We start from the raw sequence: 20,044 nt of genomic DNA, 5'->3' as shown, positions 1-20,044 counted from the left end.
GGATGGAACCCAGAAGTTCCCAGTGTGCTCAAGATGGGACTCAGGAAGCAGCTGACTTGAGAGCCAGAAGCACTGTCATGGCACCTGCTATTCAGGGGCAAGGTGACCTGCGGCCTCTGCTACGACACCAGCAGCCCAGGCTGAGGGGCAAATGTAGGGCATAGCACAGTCTAAGAGGGGCCTACAGTGCCAGCAAGAGCTGGGGTGAGGCCGAGTCAGCCAGCAAGGGCTTCTGTGCCCTAACCAAGTCAGGAGAGACCAGTCCACACAGCCACCAACTTGATCTGCAAATGCCAGCAGGGCAAGCAGCAACCAGGCTGATAAGAAATGTCGTTGGGACCGGAGGTGCCCAGGGACACTGTTCCAATCCAAACAATCCTCCCATTCACGTCACCACTTTGAGGTCACCTTGCCAGAGCTGATAGTCACAGTCTGCATGACAAGGGTTGGACTGATTATTGGCAGTCAGCATCCATTCTGATTGGTCTGGGCCTGTGCCAAATCAGTTGTTAAATATTTTGAATATCACCCCTAGATAAAGCCATCCCTCTCCCTTCTATACCCAGATGCTCCCTTGGCGGAAACAGAGGGAAAGGCAAGATCTGAGAGACCACCCACTTCACCTATGGAGAATATCTTCATTTTTGCACAAGACTAAAGTTACAGAATTAAGCTAAATTGAGTTTTCCCAGCACTGCTCAGCCCGTAGGGCCACATGAGGAAAATAGGATAGTTGTAGACAAAATGAAGTCACTAGAGGTGTCTGCACATCTGGCAGCAGCATGAGGAGATTTCCATCCTTGCCATGGACGTAAGGATAATCTACTTCCTCTGTTAAGTATGTATCTGTCTCTACGGATTTATGTTTCTCTGTAGATTTATTCAGGTATCTTTTTTCTATTAACCTGATGTCAATCTCTAACATAATGTATTTTTCTCTATGTAAATAGGGAAAGGGAGATATAGAAAATTATGTATAAGTCAAATTGTTCTGGGAAAAATAAGATTTCTACCAAAAAGAAGGACTGCTGACTCCCTGAGGTTGTACATTACAACCAGAAGGAAAAGTGGTTCTCCATTGTGTGCAAAAGCAGTGGAACAGCCCAGAATCCCAAGAGAAGAGCTGCTTTCCAGACTAGACCCCCATTCTGGGAGATGCAGCTTCTGGATTAATCCCACTGCTTTCATTTCTTGGGGTCATTCTGTGAAAATTATTTAGTTTAACTCTGTGTCAGACCCTGTCCTGGTGATGAGGATTTTTAGGCTGGTTACTTTTAAAACTGCAGATGAGAAGCAGGCTCTGAGGAGCAGAGTTTGCTTGCCCTTTGTTGGGAAACATTTACATTTGTAAGGGACACCTCCATCTGTAAAGATGCCTCCCTCTCTGTGCCAGGAAGAAGGGAGATGACCTTATCTCTAGAAACTCTTAATGGGGAAGGCAAGGACTTAAGTTGGTTACTGTCTGGCAATCTCATGTAACTGACCCCCCAACCCCAACATCCTCCTTTGTCTTTAGCTGAGGATAGTATTTAGGGTGGTGGCTTCTGGCCTTTACTTAATCCAATTTGATTCTTATCTAAAAGTTGTGGGACCACCCAATGGCCAGACCCCACTTGCACTGATACCGTTTTAACTTTTTTACATGTTCTTTCCTTTGTCATGTAAAGAGATGGCTCACATACCTATGCCTTAAATTTAGCCTTACTCTCCACCCATGTTTGCAGCAGCAGCGGTGGGCAGCAGCAGCAGCTCCCCATGCCAGCAACACCTCCTCCTACCTGTGGGCCCTGTCCCCATGCAGCAGCTCTGATTGCCCATAGGTCCTGTCCCCATGCTATTCCACACTATTCTCTAAATAAAAGAGCACTACTGCCAGATCTTGAGAGTCCAAGAAATCTTTCTTTCGACTCCTCGGCTCACCGACCCCGCATCACTGGGACCTGGGGAAACAGCAGTGAACAAAACAGACACAGTACCTGACCTCACACATGGTACCGTGCAGGGGAAGGGGGACAGACAATAGACCAAATAAGTAAGTAGAAATACGGGATTTGTTATGCCATGTTAAGAGCTATAGAGGAAAATTATACAGAAAAGGGAGACAGGGAATGTCCATGGTTGAGTTATAATTTTAAATAGGGTGATTACAGAAAACCTCACAGAGGGAGTGACATTTGAGCAACAAGCTGGAGAAGATGAGGAAGCAAGCCATGGAGATATCCAGGAGAAGTGCTCCCAGTAAATGGAACAGCAGGTACAGAGGCTCTGAGAGAAGAAGGTACCTGGGATGTGCAAGGGGCAGCATGGGCAAACGGGAGAGCAGCAGATGAGGTCAGTGAGGTATAGGTACAAGTGACAGAAGGACACAGAGCCCGCTGCTCCAATACCAGCAGCTTCTTCACCTGCACTTTCACTTTCCCAGACTGCTGAACACAGCGGAAGTCACCAAACCCGCCATGACTTGCACCAAAGGAAGGCGCCTGCGTAGGATTTTCAGTTTTTTCTTAAGATCCTCATATATTGCGAAAGCTTTCTCTTTATAAGAAACCTTACCCCAGATCATTGCAAAATACTAAAGTGCCAGAGAAAACTGAACCTGGCCAACTAGCACTTAATATTGACAAAATTTCCCAATTTACCCATCCTGTTTGAGCTAATCTGCATTAAAGAAATATGGACCATAGCTGGTCGACTCCAATTTGTCACTAGAGAACATGGTGGACCACATGTTAAATGGCCAGAAAGCAAGAGAGTAATTGGGAAGAGAACGGTGAACATTTGTTGATTATCATTCCAGCATCTATTACTCACCCCTCCCTTCCCCTCCCCAGAGCTCTCACTTTCTATCTCCAAGTGGTTGCAGGTAAATAGATTCCGTCCCTGACTCTTGTGGGAATGTGTGACCCAGGAGAAGCCAAGCAAAGCATTCCATGCCCCGAGCAGCAGAGATTTGTTCGAGGAGGCATGTGGATCAGATCCAGTCAGAGTGAATCTCAGGACTGGTGGAAATGCTGGGTTGAAGATGTTTTCTCCCTTTGGATGGTATGGCATGTCAAGCTGAGGTATGTGGCTACAGCGGCCACTTTTCATCAAGGCGTGAGGAGACGAGGAAGGAGAGGCAGCCTGAGGACCAAGAAATGGAGCCGGAACTATGATAACAAGGTGAATTTCTGCCTCCCTGGACTCCACAGTCATGTGGTCCCTATTCAATCTCAGTACTATTGACATTTTAAACTGGATAATTCTTTGTTGTGGGAGGTGTGCTGTGTACTCTAGGACGCTTAGCAGCATCAATGGTCTCTATCCACTAGATGCCGGTAGCACCCTCCTACCAGTGGTGATGGTCAAAAATGCTAGTCTGAATTGGGTGTTCTCTGTCTTCTTGTTTTGGAAGCGTAATGGAGCCACCCTGGCCTCCGGAGAGGTTTGATTCACCCACTTTCTCTCCCTCCAACGATCCCGGTGTGACAGCTCTGGAGGAAAAGAAAGGCTGAAATGCTCGTCTGGAGCCAGACTCCAGGCAGATTGGAGGGGCTGAATGGCATCCAACCTCTCTCTGCTGCCAAACGTGGGAGCAACTGAGACTCTACTCATCACACCCAGGGTCCCACCACGGGGGCACAAGGCAGATGAAAAAGAGGACCTGCAAACCAGAACAGAGGACCAGCCTTAACAATGTATGGAAAGTGGGGAGGGAGATGGCTCTGAGATGAAAAGGGCCTGGACAGATATGCACAGTGGGGAATCAGCCCACAGGACTGGCCAAAATTAAATCCTCATGACACCTCTTTTAAGGCAGTGATAAGCAGCTGATCGGTTGTGTGTGGCCCAGCAGAGACCTTGCCAGATTCAGAAATTCTGTTTGATACAGAGGTTCTTAATTTTTTTATGCTACAAATCACTTTGGAAATCTGGGGAAGCGTTTACACCCCTTCTTGGAATGTTTTTAAATGCATAAAATAAAAATACACGGAACTAATAGGGTAGTCAATTATACTGCAAGAAAGTTATCAAAATATTTTAAAAACATTTGCCTTATTAATATGTCTTTTTTATTGAGTTAAATGAGATCCAGTGGCAATTCAAAAAGCTTTGTGACTTTGAAGTCGTGATGAATGCAAATTCTCTCTTAAGAAAACTGAAACAACTCCCACACGATATGAAAATAACAATTTTTCACATATGACAAAGTCAAAGGAACTGCTAATATAAGGTACTTTTGCCTACATTTAGAATTACAAGAAATGCTAAGCTTTAGTTAGAAGTTAGTAAAAATAAAGGTGTGAATCTTTTTTTTCCGTTCGGGTTAATGGATCTCTTTGATCCCAGGTCAAGAACATTCTGTAACTAGATCAGTGTGTCTTAACCAAGGGCGATTTTGCCCCTTATGGGACATTTGGCAATGTTCTAGAGACACTGTTGCTTGTCACCACTAGAGGGGATGGGCGTGCTACTGGCATCTAGTGAGTAGAGGCCAAGGATTCTGCTAAATATCCTACCAGGCACAGCACATCCCTCCACAACAAAGAATTATCCAGCCCAAAATATCAATAGCACCAAGACTAAGAAGCCCTGAACTAGAGGAAGAACCCTTGGGTCTGGAAAAATGGGAGTCAGGATGAAAAAGATTTTCTGAAGGGAGTTGGAAAGTCTGTCCCTTGCCCAAACCACACCCCTAGTCGTTAGGAAGCCTGATAAGCATATAGCCCCTTTACCCTGAATGCCGTTATGTTTGGAAGATACTTCCAAGGGAACATAGTTCAGGGCAGACACGAGGAAAGAGCAGAAGGACAATATTGACGGGCAAGGGTATAGGGTAAGTTATTAAAATAAAAGCAATCAACTCGTGAAAAGGCCTTTGTGCTTTGATTTTGTTTTGGTTGGTTTTCTATAGGAACTTCATCGAGAAATCATAAAGTGTCTCCTTCTCCACTGTCATCCCAAAAGAAAGAGGCAGGACTGTGATTCTAAAGGTCTGTGCTCCTTAGGACACCTAAACTTCCAGGATGGAAATAAATAGCATTTGAGGTTTAGATTCAATGAGGGCAATTATGCTGGATGTCACAAAAAGAGAGAAGGTGGAGCCTGGCACTTAGAGAGGAAGTATAGAAATGGGCTGATCTGTGGGCGAGAGGCTGGCTTCCCTGAGACTGGCAGCTGGTGTGATGGGTAGTGACAGAGTCCCTCCTTGACGCAATCTTAGTCAGGTTCCTCTGAGCCCTCTTCTGATGGCTCAGACTTTGGGCCTGTCCTTGGCCTGCCTTCAGCAAGAATTCCGTCAGGCCAGTTCAGCAAGGACCCTTCTACCCTTGATACTCTTAGTAGCTGTCCATCTACTGACCCACTCACTCTGGCTATACACCCCCAGCTATCTTTGCAGTTGAGTTCAGTCTCTCTCCTCTATTGCAATCATCTTGAATAAAGTGTCCCTTACCGTTTTAACAAGTGTCAAATAATTTTTCTCTAAAAGTCAAGGCCCAAGTTCTGCAGTGCTGAGGATGGGGAAATGGCCACAGGATATGCAGGGAGGCTGAGCACTAGTGGAAATGGCCTTGTAGAGAAGAGTGGTGAGGCTTTCTGTGGCTGAGCCCCCTGTCAGCAGGGAGGACTCCTGAGAGGGGAATCTCTGCGCCTGACAGAAGCAGAGGACCATGGCCAGCTGCATCCTAAAAGAGAAGGAGTCACAGAACACTTAGGGCCCAGGACAGCCCTCCCTCCACAGTCATCCCTCATCTCGATTTTCCATGGAGCACATAAGTCCAAGATTCTTATACCTCCTTGGGAATTTAGGCCTAGCATCTCCTCGCAAAAGGCATTTCTCACCAACCATAGAAAGGGAGAGACTGAGAACTCGATTTACTTTCATTCAGAAAAAGAATGTTATACTTCTTACACTGAGTGTTGGGCAGTGAATTTACACTTGCTGTGTTTGAGTGTGTATCTGTCTTATGTGGTTCTCTAGATAATGTCCAATTCTTCTCTACAAAACAACTGAGAAACTCTTCTCCACTGTGGCTCGGGGAAGTGGCGCCAGCCTGGTCCTCGTCTATGCTTTTCTTATTTCATTGTATCGTTGGCTGATGCTTGTCTGTTACACATTCTCTTCTTCATCTCATACCATTTATGTTTGGATTAAACTCCTTGATTCTCCCGGTTATCCAGGTTGCTGGGAAGTTGAGTATCTGTAACCCAGATGTTAGCTGAGCTTCTTCCTAGCCTCAAAATCAAGTTAAATTGGCTGGAAAGACCTTCACCCCAACTTCAGTGTAGCAATTGCACAACTGATATACAACCAACACTTTATCCAAGATTTAGACAAATTCTCAGGGGGCCTATGTGCTTAGAGCTTCTTCTGCTTCCCAGGCTTCTACACATTTCATATGGCTCTGCCCCATGCCATGTAGAACCAGAAGTGAAATACATACCGTCACTTCCCACACCCTATAAAACCCACTCAACCACGCATTCCTGAGTCTCACTGACCCTACTGAATAGCTGGGGGTAATGGGGATGGGGTGGTTACATCATGGACAACATAAGATAACAGACATTTATGCTCCCCTGGGTCTTTCACTGACATCAGGCAATGTCGTCCCTCCAGCTCTTTTATCTGCTTCTCTCCCCCGCTGCCCTTCTCTGGTTTCTCTACAGGTCAAGAAGTGCATCTGTCTCCAGTGCCAACCCCCAAACTTGTTTTGCCAAACCTATAAAATTTCTCATCAAGTCATGGCCTTCTGATTAATATGACCCCCCGTCCATGGAAAGAAATTAGAGATACAAATAGGAGGGGTGTGTGTGTGCATCTGTCCATCCCACAGATGACGGGAAACCCACATCTTTCATAATATCTCCAGATCCAAGTTCTTGTTTCTGTCAAATTCCCCCCTCTGCTCTGCATGACATCACTAATATTTTCCTTTTGTATCACCCCAATCATTCAGTCTTCTCAAATGCTATCTAATTTAGGTTGTGCGTGTAGCATACTGCTATGCTGACAACAGAGTGGGGGACAGAGATTATATGGTAGCACCAGCTCCACAAACAACTTAAAATCAAATATGAGACACCCTTGTCCATAAAAACTCTTTAGTCATTGTAACGGCCAAGACGATTCCAAACGTTGTTGAGGATGTGAAGCAACTGGAACACTCATACTCTGCTGCTCGTTGTGGCCTTCGTTATACCCACTTAGGAAAACTGTTCGGCACTACTTACAAACGCTAAACATACACATAATTTTTGGCCCCGCAATTCCACTCCTAAGCATACATGTAACAGAAATATATACATATTTTCGCCAAAAGATATGTAGAAAAATGTGCATGGCAGAGGCTAATAGGCAAAAATTGGTAACGACCCAAATATCCATCAAGAGTAGAAGAGATAAATAATCTGCGGTATAACTATACAGTGGAAGACCACACAGAAATGAGAAAGAATGCAACATAGCTACACACAACATGGATGGATCACACAAACATATCAAGTGAAAGAAGCAAGGCACAAAAGAGTACATACCATAGGATCCTATGTACGGAAAATTCAAAAGTAGCCCATACTAATTCATGGTGTTGGAAATAAGGATGTGGATTACTAATGGGTCAATGAGTTGAATAGGGAATGAGAATGGCTTTTGAAATTCTGAAATGTTCCATTTCTTGATCTGAGTGCTAGTTACACAGATATACTCACTTTGTGAAAATTAAGCTATGTACACATGATTTGTGTACTTCTATTTATGTATATGTGAGTAAAGGGTCAACAGCGGGCCTGTACTCTTTTTCTCTCAGACCTAGACCTGCCTTGGAGGGTTATAGTTTGCTTTCTCCCAGCACCAGTCCCTTGGATATGTCCCAAGTTAAGCTAAATTCGGAATGTTGAGTACCAGGGCCAGACACATGTTTCGTATGCTTTGAAATCTCTGGTCTGTGAGACAGCACATGGGCTGGGAGACCTGTGAACTGTACGCCTACATAACTGATGGGGAACCAAGGGAAAAGCGTCTTTGCATCAAGATGAACCCCATACACTATGGCCTTATCGCCAGCAATCATACACACTCTCCAGGCAGATGAGGAGGGACTCAAGCATCTATGCACATGGAGAATTGGAAGTCTTCCATTGAGACTGAAGGGCTGTGCATGCTTTCTTTCCTATCCTGTAACCTTACAAAAAGCTAAGCAAACTTAGTGCTGGATTAAATGCTGTTGTGTCTTGTGAGTTTGATTGCCAGCCAAACATGGTGCCAATGCAACGGTGGAACCATGTATTGTACTTCAGTAAAAAGTTTACTAAAGAAAAACAATTCCTTTGGTTGTTTTGCCTTAAATGTTATTTATACTTATTGTATCTTCCCCTTGGCCTCCAAATTCTTCCCTTTTTTCTGAGCTTCCTTTCTCTCCTTTGATCTCCTGTCTTCTCCTTTTTGAGGGCTCTCACCCACAACTAACCCCTAAACTTCGTATTTATTTCTTATGCAGAGCTATTTATTGCAATGCCTCACCCCAGAGTAGTTAAGCTACTCACGGAGAGGTCACATCAATAACTAACATTAAGACTGGTTGCAAAACGTAGTTTCCTTCCGTAAGTTGTGTGGCTACCTCTTAAAGAAATTTTTTCTTTTGTTAGATGAGAGTGTTGAACTGCTGTCCATAATCATTCCACATTCACACATTATCTGGAGTCTTAGTTACTTATATGATAGCTCCAGTTATTCCTGTTCCTAATTTGGTATCTCAAACTTTCTTACATGTTAAAAGGAATAGAGCTCGCCTGCCACTGCCAATATATGCTCTTAGAGTGCCAACTGCTGCCATATAACCCCCAGGAACGACTTACATCTGGTATCACTCTGTGCTCTGTATTCTGTCTCCCTGCATTGCATCTCTAGACATGGGAGATGCTCTATAGTCAGTCCTAGCTTTTCAGTGTTTGGGTTTTGCTTTTTTCTTTTTGGGGGAGAGTAGGGACTTCCAAGCCTAGTAAAACCTGAGAAGGACACCTTACTGCATATATTGGTATTATTTTATTTCCTATGTAATAACATTACCTTCCCTCCCTTTGCTTTTGCTGTTAAATAGTCTCATGCCCTCTTGAGCTAGATTTTCACACATTTTACTTGAACTAAGGTCTCAGTCATAGGATCTCCTGTCTCACCTCCCCATAGCAGGAGTCATGAGGAAAAGGGGTGTCATAGTCTCAGACACAGCACAGTATCTCATACAAACATTTCTGAGACCACCACTTGAATCAGCAAGGTTGATAACTCTTGTGCCTGATGCTCATTATTTTAATGCACATTTATTGAATACCATTGATATCCAAAGATATCATTCTTGGAGTGGGGAAATATGATTTAAAAGTTACAACCACTGATGGCCAGCAACTTAGAATCTAATGAGAATCATAAAACATGTTCCCCCAGGACCATGATGCAGAGGGGGACAATATACAAACAGTAGGCTCCCATTTGTTGTTAAACTCCATGGCGATGATGCTGGTGCTTTCTGCAGCACCCTTCCTCCTGTGGTACTTCTGAAGCACTCAGAATGATAAAGATCAATTTCCAATCATTCCTACAAACAGTGCATGAGAAATTAAGATTTAATTATGATTACTAGTTATTTCACCTTGAATTCAAAACCCTGGACTACGGAAATAACAGAGCTTTATGTAACATTTGGACATCTTGTTTTTGCTTCCTCTTGTTCTTGTGGAAAGACCAACTCATCCTCTAGAAATAAACAGGAGGTACTTTTTATGACAAAATAAGGTTTCTTAAATTGTCCAATTTCACGTGTACAAAGTGTGAAATCTCAGAATTGAGACTCAGGTTCTGAATTGTCCCTGACAATGGATATCACTAGAAATAGAAATGTCACCAGGACCTATTCAAAGAAGAACTTTGATTATGTCCTAAAACAGTGTTTAAAACTGGAATACAAGAAACTGTCTGCAAACTAATGAGATATGTACAAAAACAATTTCTTAAATAACATGGGGAAGACTGTAAAAGACAGTTCCAGAATGCTCACATTCATGTCGTTTGTTAAGGTGCATTTTCTGTAAAGATCTGTACAGCTCAAAGGCATGAAATTCTACAGAGGAGTCTCCTTTATTCCATGAGTTGGCAGAATTCCTTTTCATCTTCTGTGCATGGAACACTCCCCTTCAGGAAATGTCACTCAGAATGTCACTCCCCTTCAGGAAAGAAATGTCCTCAGCCCTGGAAAGGGTCAGGTTGTCGCATACCCTCAGGGGCTCTCAGGGCTATTCTCGTGAAGAGAGCCACTATGAAGACTGCTACAGAGCATTTTTTCCTTCTTCACATATGGGACATGAAGAATATCACAGAAAAATCAGAGTTCAGAAGTTCCTCTCAAATATACAGGTAGAAAAACTGTCAGAATATTCTTAAATTTTAAAAAGTTTGAAAAGCCTGTGATCTTTGTGCTGTTTCCAAGCGTCAGCAACTCTAAAGGAAGATAGTCACTATTGGTGACCCTACACAGGATTTCCTTTTGTGACAGTTTTGCAAGATGATCCTCTGGGGTGCCATTCCATTCAGGTCACCAGGTTTCTGCAATCTCTGTGAGAACCTGCAGCAGCTCAGTGAACGTAGGGCGGCCTTTGGGTTTCTGGAAAAGGGAAACAGGTGGTCAGCCCAGCTTAAGACTCACTCAGACACCAGCTCTGGGACCTGCTGGCAGGGACTGGATCTAGGCTGGTTCTCCACAAACAGAAGAGAAAGCTATCTTGGCTGACGCACAGGGCGTGATTGGCAGCTGGGCAAGGCACGAGTGTGAAAATGTAAGAGAAGAGAGCCCTGCGAAGTTAAAATGGCTAGAGCTGCAGACAGCCATATGTGGCTATTTAAATTTAAATTAGTTAAAATTAAATAAATGTTTAAATTCAGTTCTCTGTCACACCACCCACTTTTCAGGTCTTCAATGACCAGGTGTGGCTACCCAATTTGACGGCACAGACAAAGCACATTTCCATTCTCACAGAAAGTTCTATTGGACCTCACTGCCCTAGTGATTGACTTGGATGACTTGATATGTACGGGAAAAGGAAGAGCTGGGAGAGATGGAGCATCGAGAGTATCAGACTCCCGGGCTCAGTCCAGTTATTTACTCTACCTGATCCCCTGTGGGAAGAAGGATTTCAGCCAGAAAGCAAAATGCATGTTTTCATGAGGGACTTTGCAGGTCCTGGAGCACAGGCTGCTCTGTCCTAAGGCTCAGTCAACAAAAAATCTGGCCACGCAGCCAAGGACTGGAGCATTTTTCCTATTTCACTGTGGGATGTGGTTTGGCTTTGGCTCCATGTGGAAGAAGAGATGACCCTGTTGGCATCTTTGAAGTCCATGGGAAATAGAACTCCTCATGGGAGCCATAGTCTCATAAAGATCACTGGCAGCAGGGTTAGTGGGGAGACACCACACTTAGTGGCTTATCAACAAAGGACATCAATAAAAAGGACAGAACAGAAGAATTTGTGAGCACTCGTGAGAGTCCTTCCTGAGACCCCGAGGATCAGTTGTGGAGCTTTCTGCAGGGGCTAGGGTTCCGCAGGTAGCAGGGCCTGTGAAACGTGCGTGTCAATGCTAATATCACATTGAATCTAGAGATGCCTAAGCACTTGGGGCTTTTAGATTACATTAAAAAGTTGTAGGAAACATCAACTTTTGCAAACAAATAAATTAACATACCAAAACGTTTTAATCCACGTTCCCACTGCAGTTTGAGACTGACGTCATATATTTGGTCCTCTTGTCAGCATACTATTTACTCCTTTCTCTGTCTCCTCTTCACAGATATACAAAATCTCAATAGGTATTATATTATATGCACGTGCTTCATATACAATATGTATTCCTGAGCTATTTGTGTAATTATTGCAAAGATGCTCTTAAGACATCTATTTGCCACTGACCGCTTATTTAACCTTTTTTTATGTCTCAAGATTCCTTGCCGATTAGTTAACCATATGTAAAATATTTTCATACATTGGGGATATTTATAAAATTAATATTTGTCTGGAATATGAACAACCATATCGCTCTTAAAATATTGAATTTTCCAGTATTTGTGGGATGAGAATCAAGTGATTTCATTTTCAGCCAGGAGGAAACTGCTCCCCCAGCTGTGGCTTTTCTGGGCTAAAACTGTCAGCTGGAAAGAGAGAGGAGCCGTCAAAATCACAGGGGCAGCTGCAGAGCCGGCCAGGGGCGGAGCAGTTAAGTTTGTGCACTCCACTTGGGCGGCCCAGGGTTCACCGATTTGGATCCATGCACCACTTATCACGCAATGCTGTGGCAGGCGTCCCACATATAAAATAGAGGAAGATGGGCACAGATGTTAGCTCAGAGCTAATCTTCCTCAAAAAAAAATCACAGGGGAGTCTGCTACGAAGGGGAGGGCTGTGCTGAGTCAGGGCCCAAAAAAGACAGAGGTGGAAGGTGAACCCCTCTGGCTTGGTTTTTAAGCCTGGCATTTCTAGAAAAAGAGAAACGGGGCTCCCAAGAGATAATTTCCCAAGTAGAATTTCCTGGCACACTTTCTGCCTTCATTGCTATTCTGGTTTCATCTCTCTATCAGGAGTCTTGAGTGCCACAATAAAGATGAAACCCATTACTTTTAGACTTGGAAAAGCAAGACAAATTAGAGTGAAATAAACAAAAACAGCACCCTTCTCTTTCAGTGTGGAAGCTTAATAAACCTAACTCTACCCTTAGTTTCCTCCTACCAGTTCTTAAAAGGAGTAAACCATCTGATCGCTGAGGCTTTCACAACATCAAGAGTTTCTACAAGAACCAGAGAGATAAGACTTGGAAAATGCACTGAATTCCTCAGATGAAAGGCCATTGTTAGAAACAAAATGGATTAATGACTTTGTCATGGGAGTTTCAGACAGAAATGGTACTTCTGCTCGCTCTCAGGGATCATTACCAAAAAACAGACACGTTTTCCTGCCGTGATGGAGTCCTGGGGTAAGATTTGTGATAATCGGGTCTGTTCTCAGATGCTGGGACTACAAACCTTCACAGGAAAGTAAGGGACACTCACCTCATGCCAGCAGCTGTACATGACTTCGTATACGGACATTGGTGCCAGGCGAGGGCGGTATAGTCTGAAGCCATTAGAAATGGCTTCCACAACTTGCAAATTTGACTTATTTTCAAAAGGCATTTTTCCTTCTGTAAAAACTTCCCACATTAAGACTCCTGCAAATAAAATGCATGAAAACAAAAGGTTAGAGAGAAATAGTTACTTGGAACTGAAAGAACTATTTTAAAATACAAGGCATTATTTTCCTCTTCCAGCTTTTGAGTTATAACCATCCAGAATCACAGCAGTTCCATCTAAGAAGCAGACCATGTGCAGCTTAGTTTCTGAGCAGGCCTGTAAGCTGAAAAACTTTCGAGGGAAACAATGCCTTTCTTTTTCCATTGGTCTTGACTGTCGCCCTACTGGAATAAAGTGCTGGCAGCATTTTCATTTCTATGTATGCTCATGTCCCCACACCCTGAAATCAACAAACCCTTCTGCCATTCAATAGAGAATGACAGAGGCAAAGCAATCCTGAGGAAAAAAACAAAGCTCGAGGCATCACAATCTCTGACTTCAAAATAACTACAAAGCTATAGTAATCAAAACAGCATGGTACTGGCAGGAAAATCAGACACAGAGATCAATGGAACAGCATTGAGAGCCCAGAAATAAACCCACACATATATGGACAGCTAATTTTCGACAAAGGAGATAAAAACACACAACGGAGAAATAGTGTTGGGAAAACTGGACAGCCACATGCAAAAGAATGAAAGTAGACCATTATCTTACACCATACACAAAAATTAACTCAAAGTGGATTACAGATTTAAATGTAAGACTGGAAACCATAAAACTCCTATGTCTATAAAACATAGACAGTATGCTCTTTGACATCAGTTCTTGCAGAATCTTTTTGAATATCCTATCTCCTTAAGCAAGAGAAACAAAAGAAAACATAAACAAATGGGACTACATCAAACTTAAAATCTTCTGCAGGGCAAAGGAAACCATCAACAAAATTAAAAGACAACCTACCAACTGGGAGAAAATATTTGCAATTCATATATCCAATAAGGGGTTAATATCCAAAATATATAAACAACTCATACAATTCAACAACAAAAAAACAAACAACCCAATCAATAAATGGGCAGAGGATATGAACAGACATTTTTCCAAAGAAAATATACAGATGGCCAACAGGCACATGAAAAGATGTTCAACATCACTAATTGTTAGGGAAATGCAAATCAAAACCACAATGAGATATCGCCTCACATCCATCAGAATGGCTATTATTAAAAAAACATGAAATAACCAGTATTGGAGAGGATGTGGAGAAAAGGGAACTATCACACACTGATGGTAGGAATGAAAACTGGTGCAGCCACTGTGAAAAATAGTATGGAGATTCCTCAATAAATTAAAAATAGAAATACCATATGATCCAGCTATTTCACTTCTGGGTATTTATCCAAAGAACACTAATTCAAAAAGATATATGCACCCCTACGTTCATTGCAGCATTATTTACAATAGCCAACTCAAGTGCCCGTCACCAGAAGAATGGATAAAGAAGACGCAGTGTATATATAATGGAATACTACTCAGCCATAAAAAAGATGAGACCTTGCCATTTGTGACAACACAAATGGACCTTGAGAGTATTACACTAAGTGAAAGAGGTCAGATGAAGAAAGACAATTACTATATGACTTCATTCATATGTGCAAGATAAACAAACATAGATATAGAGAGCAAAGTGGAGGTTACCAGAGAAGAAGGGGACAGAGGAGGGCGAAAGGAGTAAAGGGGCACATGTGTATGGTGACAGATGGCAACTAAACTTTTGGTGGTGAACACAATGCAGTCTATACAGAAGTAGAATTATAACGATTACACCCGAAATTCATATAATGTTATAAACCAATGTGACCTCAAGAAAATTTTTTAAAAAAAGGAAAACGGCAGAATTGTGTGAGCCTCTGCTGCTTGCCAAGGCCAAGAGTTTACCAGCCAGTAGATGGCATGTGTTCCCTTCCTCCCACTGAAAGATTAGACTGCCGAGTAGAGCCCCAGAATATCTAGCAGGGGCTCTCTACAGAAGTAGGTGTTCAATAATCATTGATTGATTGATTGATTGATGACTGAAACTCTTTCAAGGCTCCCAATTTGAGTTCCTTTAATTATTCACTTATTCTACAAATATGTATTAGGTATTGATTAGAGGCTGGGCCTATGCTAGAGCCAAAGGATCCTTAAGAATGAGACCAGTTCATGTGCTCAAGAAGCTCACTGTCTAGTGGGGAAGCAAGACAAGTGGTCAAGCCAAGCTCAAGGAGTTCTCATTGTTCTGCAACCACTTGATGAGGTTCTTGTGTTGCCATCCACTGGTCTCATAACTCAACAGCTCTCCGGTAGAGCTTAAGATGTCGCTTGTCTAGACTACCACATGTCAGTGGAGAGCTAATGAGGTCAATGATACAAGTTTAACTTTACGTGGACAATAAAATTCACACCCTTCTGAGGGGGCACAGCTGTCTCTCCAAACCCAAAAAGCCATCCAGGAAGGTCTGGGTGAAAGAAAATAGATTATGACACATTTATTGCCACTTTTTGAAAATCAACTCAAAGAAAAAACCCCAGTGGACATGGGTCTATAGTGTCTCTGTCTCCAAGAAGAACATTACCCAATATAAATGCCAATTGATGGATGCCAAGGATGCCTATGTCTAAATTCCACAAAATTTGAAGGTAATGAAGTGAATGAGGTGGTGCTAGTAGTTAGACAATGAAGTTTATTAGTTACACTCAAAATTCAAGATTGTCATGTAATCAGTTTTCCTTGGAAATCTCTGTGGCGTGGAAAAGTTGGCCGAGTTTGTTTTCTAGATCAGTAGGCTCTTTGTTATGGTTTTATAGCAAGTGCTCAATGAGAAAGGAAAAGATCCAAAGGCACAGTTCTGTAAGAAGGTGTTTGACATCAGTTGCCAAAGACAGCCTGGATGTGTTTAGAATACCTAAGACAGAAGCACAGTTATAAGAAGACTTTTTTAAAATGCTACATCATATTAAGAATTCAAAGTTAAAAGAGAATGGCCTGTTTCATTAAATCAAGCTCCATCAAATTCACTCACCGAATGACCAGACATCAGATTTGCTGCTGTACTTGTTGAAATGGAAAACTTCAGGAGGGGACCACTTGACTGGGAACTTGGCTCCAGAAGAACAGATATATTCATCATCCAAAACATACCTACAGTCATCAGATTCAAAGCACATTGTGTTCATTACCTCCAAGTTTTGTTTACTTCAAATTCCTTTAGTTAACTCCAAGATCGAACAAATTATTTTGGGCCAGAAAGGTTCTGTACACCTTCTCTTCTTGTTATTAAAGTGGGAAAGTATCCATTATAGTGTTTCTTCCCTAAACCAACCTTCAATTGTGTTTATTTTATCTGGGTCTCAGAAAACCATAGCAATTCTTCAGTCGAAAACATACTCTACCGATTACATTAATTATGATAAATTTTGAATTCTGCAAAGAAACACGCTGAATGTTCTAACAACAAAAGTTATAAAAAGGAAATAAAAGAGAAATATATAATGGAAAAGAGTAAATTCAAAGTTGGATTCCTTATTTTTTTTCTTTATGCATATATTTTTCCGTGGGGCAGAGAGAGAGGGGAAATGAAAGTATTTGAACATAATACATTTTGATGTGAAAAATCTCCAATGCATTAGAATGGTCCTATATGGAAAGAAGTCAATAATAACCACCATCTCCTTTAAAAAATAATTTAAAAAATTAAACCCGCTCTCTTTTTTGAGAATTGTATGCAGGAACATCCAACTGTGGGAATCTGGAGAATAGAGATGATAGCCAACTTGTGCTATGTAGCCCCTTAAGGATGCAGTAGAGTATTTTTTAATTACTGATTAATGCTTCCCCACACTCCCACTTTTTTTTTTCACATGCCCTACCTTACCCCATCTTTAAGCCCTTTATTGAGCCAGAGGTCATTCTACTAGGGGAAAGAAGGAGTAATAGAAAACAAAAGGCTTTTCCTTTTCCTCTTTTAGCCATTTTTCATAGCTTTTGAGTTTCAAAAAGCTTTCCAGAGAAGGACTGAGTTATTAACAAAATATTTGGGAGAACAGATCATGAATAAGACTGAGATCTCCCCACCACCACCACTGTCCATCCCTCTGGAAGATCCCGTGAGTTGGGATTGGAGGAAAATTGAAGGGAAAAGGAAGGCATATTAGAAATCTGTGGGTAGCTGAGGTAGGGTCCTGTACCCTGCACCCTACAAGGGCTGCCCAGGCAGAAAGATTCCAGAGAACAAATAGCCTGTGGATGTGCCTAGGTAAACAGGGCCTCAGATAGCTCCACGGAGTTTTCTAATCATGGAGAGTGTCCGATATGAAGGAATCTTGCAGGCAGAAATTTAAGATAAGTCAGCGGCCACCTGTGTGGATGGCCAACCAAGGACAAAACAGGAAAAGGGTGGTTGCAAAGAAGCCAGTTTCAATGGATACCAACAAGGACCAGACAGGCCATCTCCCTACCAGTACCATGGCCCCATGATACACACGGAACTTAGATTTTGACCCTGAAGAGAGTCAGGGAGAAACCCCACATTCACTGGGATTAGATTTCTATCAACCTGAAGGAAAAGGGGCTCAAAACAGAAACTGCATCGAGTTCTAGAAAATAAGTTTAGATTTTCCACACTCTTGAGTTGTGGACTTAAAGTCAACCACTACACTTGATAATGGAAATGCATGACGATGACATAGAAAAGTCAGAACTAAGCAAACAAAGTTATACTTTTCTCTTTCAGAAATACACATATATCAGAAAAGCTTTTTTCTTAACCTTCCACATATGATGAATAGACTGAGAAATTCTTTTTAATTTTAAAATATGCCACGGTTTTCTTAATAATGGCCTGAGAGAAGACCAGAGGAAGAGCCCCCAGTACCCATTTACCACACTGCTGGAACTGGCGCATGTCCTAAAGTTCAAAGTGGGTGAGCAGGCCATGTAACCACATTAACACCTCCCCCAGAGGAAAGAAGAGAGCAACGCGCTTAACATTTCAGTTTGTCAGTAGACAAACGTAAGATTCCCTCTTAGGAGTAAACAACAACAAAAAAATCATGTACCTTGTCATTCCAAAGTCCGAAATTTTTACTACACTTGTAGAACTGACCAAACAATTCCTTGCTGCCTATAGAAAGAAGAGAAGAGCCCAAGTTTGAACACAGGATTTTCTTTCAAGAGTTTCTACTCTCCTTTTCCTTAGTGTGCTAGGGCTCCCGCACTACTTCTCCGTGTAGGCGGCCAGGCTATTTTTATGGTGATGCCTGTCAATGCTATCCACGATTCAACGTGTCTGCCCTCACATGATGGATTTTCATGATTCTTCAAAGAAATTTAAAAATATAAAGAAATTTTAACGCTTTTTCCTTTTCAAAATTTTTAATCTTTCTCAAGAAATATCCTTGATAAATATGAGGATTAACTCAATCTAAGAGAAGATAAACTATGAATCTTGACATAGAAAAATAATGTGTATTTTAAAATTTATCATCATAAATAAAAAGTGAAAAGCCCACTATGCATGGAAAAGGGATAGTCATTACATATCTTTGGGATTTATAATTGCTAATAAAAATTAAGAAATTATATTTAAAAACTTTAAAAACTATACATTTCATTGAATATAATTATTTACAATGACAATTTCACATTTCTTAAAATTACCACAGTGAACTAAATATGGTACTATACAATGCAGGGACAATCGATTTGATGCCAAAACAATCCATTTCCAGTCAGCTTAGTCAAGAGAATCATTGATTTGGGTACTTAACCTCACGTAGGTCAATGGTTTGATCAATTTTTCTCTTTTCAGCTAATTTATGGTTCAGTTAGTCCAGAAACAAAAGTAAGAAGCTTGAAGCAGTAAACCAAAGGAACCAGTTTGGAAGATGTTGACAAGCACCAGCAATGATCCCAAAGCCGAACCACAAGGCAAGCTCTTGACAAGGAAAAGACTCATTGTTAGCTGATATATTTTAAGTAGCATGTAGGTGCATAAAACAGAACACTAAAGAAAGTGATCAAGGAAGAAACCAAGGATAGGAGGTTCTTCAAGAAGCCACCTGGAGCAAATAGAATGACCCAAACCGTCACCCTGTTGAGTTTTTAATTCTAATCCTTATTAAAAAAGACAAACCTGCAGAGCGCAGGAAAGTGAGCTAGGTGGAACAGATGCCATATCCATCCATTCAAAAATTTACTCATAGCTCCTGTGTGCTAGACACTGGAGAATGTGCATGAGGGATGCCAAACAATGGTCTAGCTATGTAATAACAATAGTTAGCATTGCTGAGCTCTTCTACGTGCCAGGCACCGTTTTATGTGCTTACACATATTAATTCATGCAATCCTCCCGACAAGTCCATATGAGGGGGGTGCAATAATTAATACCACTTTACTAGTTAACTAGCTTGCCCAAAGTCACACAGTTAGTAAGAAACAGAGTCGAGATTTCAACCCAGGCCATCTAGCTCTAAAGTGGTTCTCAATCCTTTACTGCACACTGGGCTCACCCAGGGAGATTTAAAAAAATACTGGTGGCTAGATTCCACTCCCAGAGATTCTGATTTAATCGGTCTGGAGTACGGTCTGGGTATTGTGATATTTTAAAAGCTCCCAGGTGATTCTAATGTACAGCTAAGTTTGAGAACCATTGCTCTGTAACCTGTGTTCTCATCACACTGTGCTGCAGCTCAGAAGTCTGGGCCTTGATATCAAGGAGTTTAGCATCTAATAGTTATGTAAACAATGTAAACGATTAACTGTTACAGGAAGTAGTAAATAACAAATGCCATGAGAACTCTAAGTCATGTGTAGGACAAGCAATGGTGTGTGTAATTACCAGGGGTCAATATAATTATCCTCCTTTCTCTCC

At 41.9% G+C, this 20,044-nt stretch overlaps 1 protein-coding gene across 3 annotated transcripts in view; it reads right to left on the bottom strand.

Annotated features, from left to right (window-relative positions):
- Positions 1–9,271: 9,271 nt before the first annotated feature.
- The window catches only part of TXK (TXK tyrosine kinase), a 59,607-nt gene continuing 48,834 nt past the window's right edge, over positions 9,272–20,044 (bottom strand). For all 3 annotated transcript variants that reach the window (XM_005608789.4, XM_005608790.4, XM_001495014.6), the window contains 4 exons: positions 18,231–18,295; positions 16,196–16,314; positions 13,071–13,228; positions 9,272–10,637 (listed from right to left, as the gene is read on the bottom strand). In XM_005608789.4, coding sequence (XP_005608846.1) covers positions 10,569–10,637; positions 13,071–13,228; positions 16,196–16,314; positions 18,231–18,295 — 411 coding nt within the window. In that variant the 3' untranslated portion in view covers positions 9,272–10,568. The remainder of the gene's footprint in view (positions 10,638–13,070; positions 13,229–16,195; positions 16,315–18,230; positions 18,296–20,044) is intronic.

This window comes from Equus caballus, chromosome 3, assembly GCF_041296265.1.
Source record: "Equus caballus isolate H_3958 breed thoroughbred chromosome 3, TB-T2T, whole genome shotgun sequence".
Lineage (NCBI taxonomy): Eukaryota > Metazoa > Chordata > Mammalia > Perissodactyla > Equidae > Equus > Equus caballus.
This window is presented reverse-complemented; position numbering and strand designations above follow the sequence as displayed.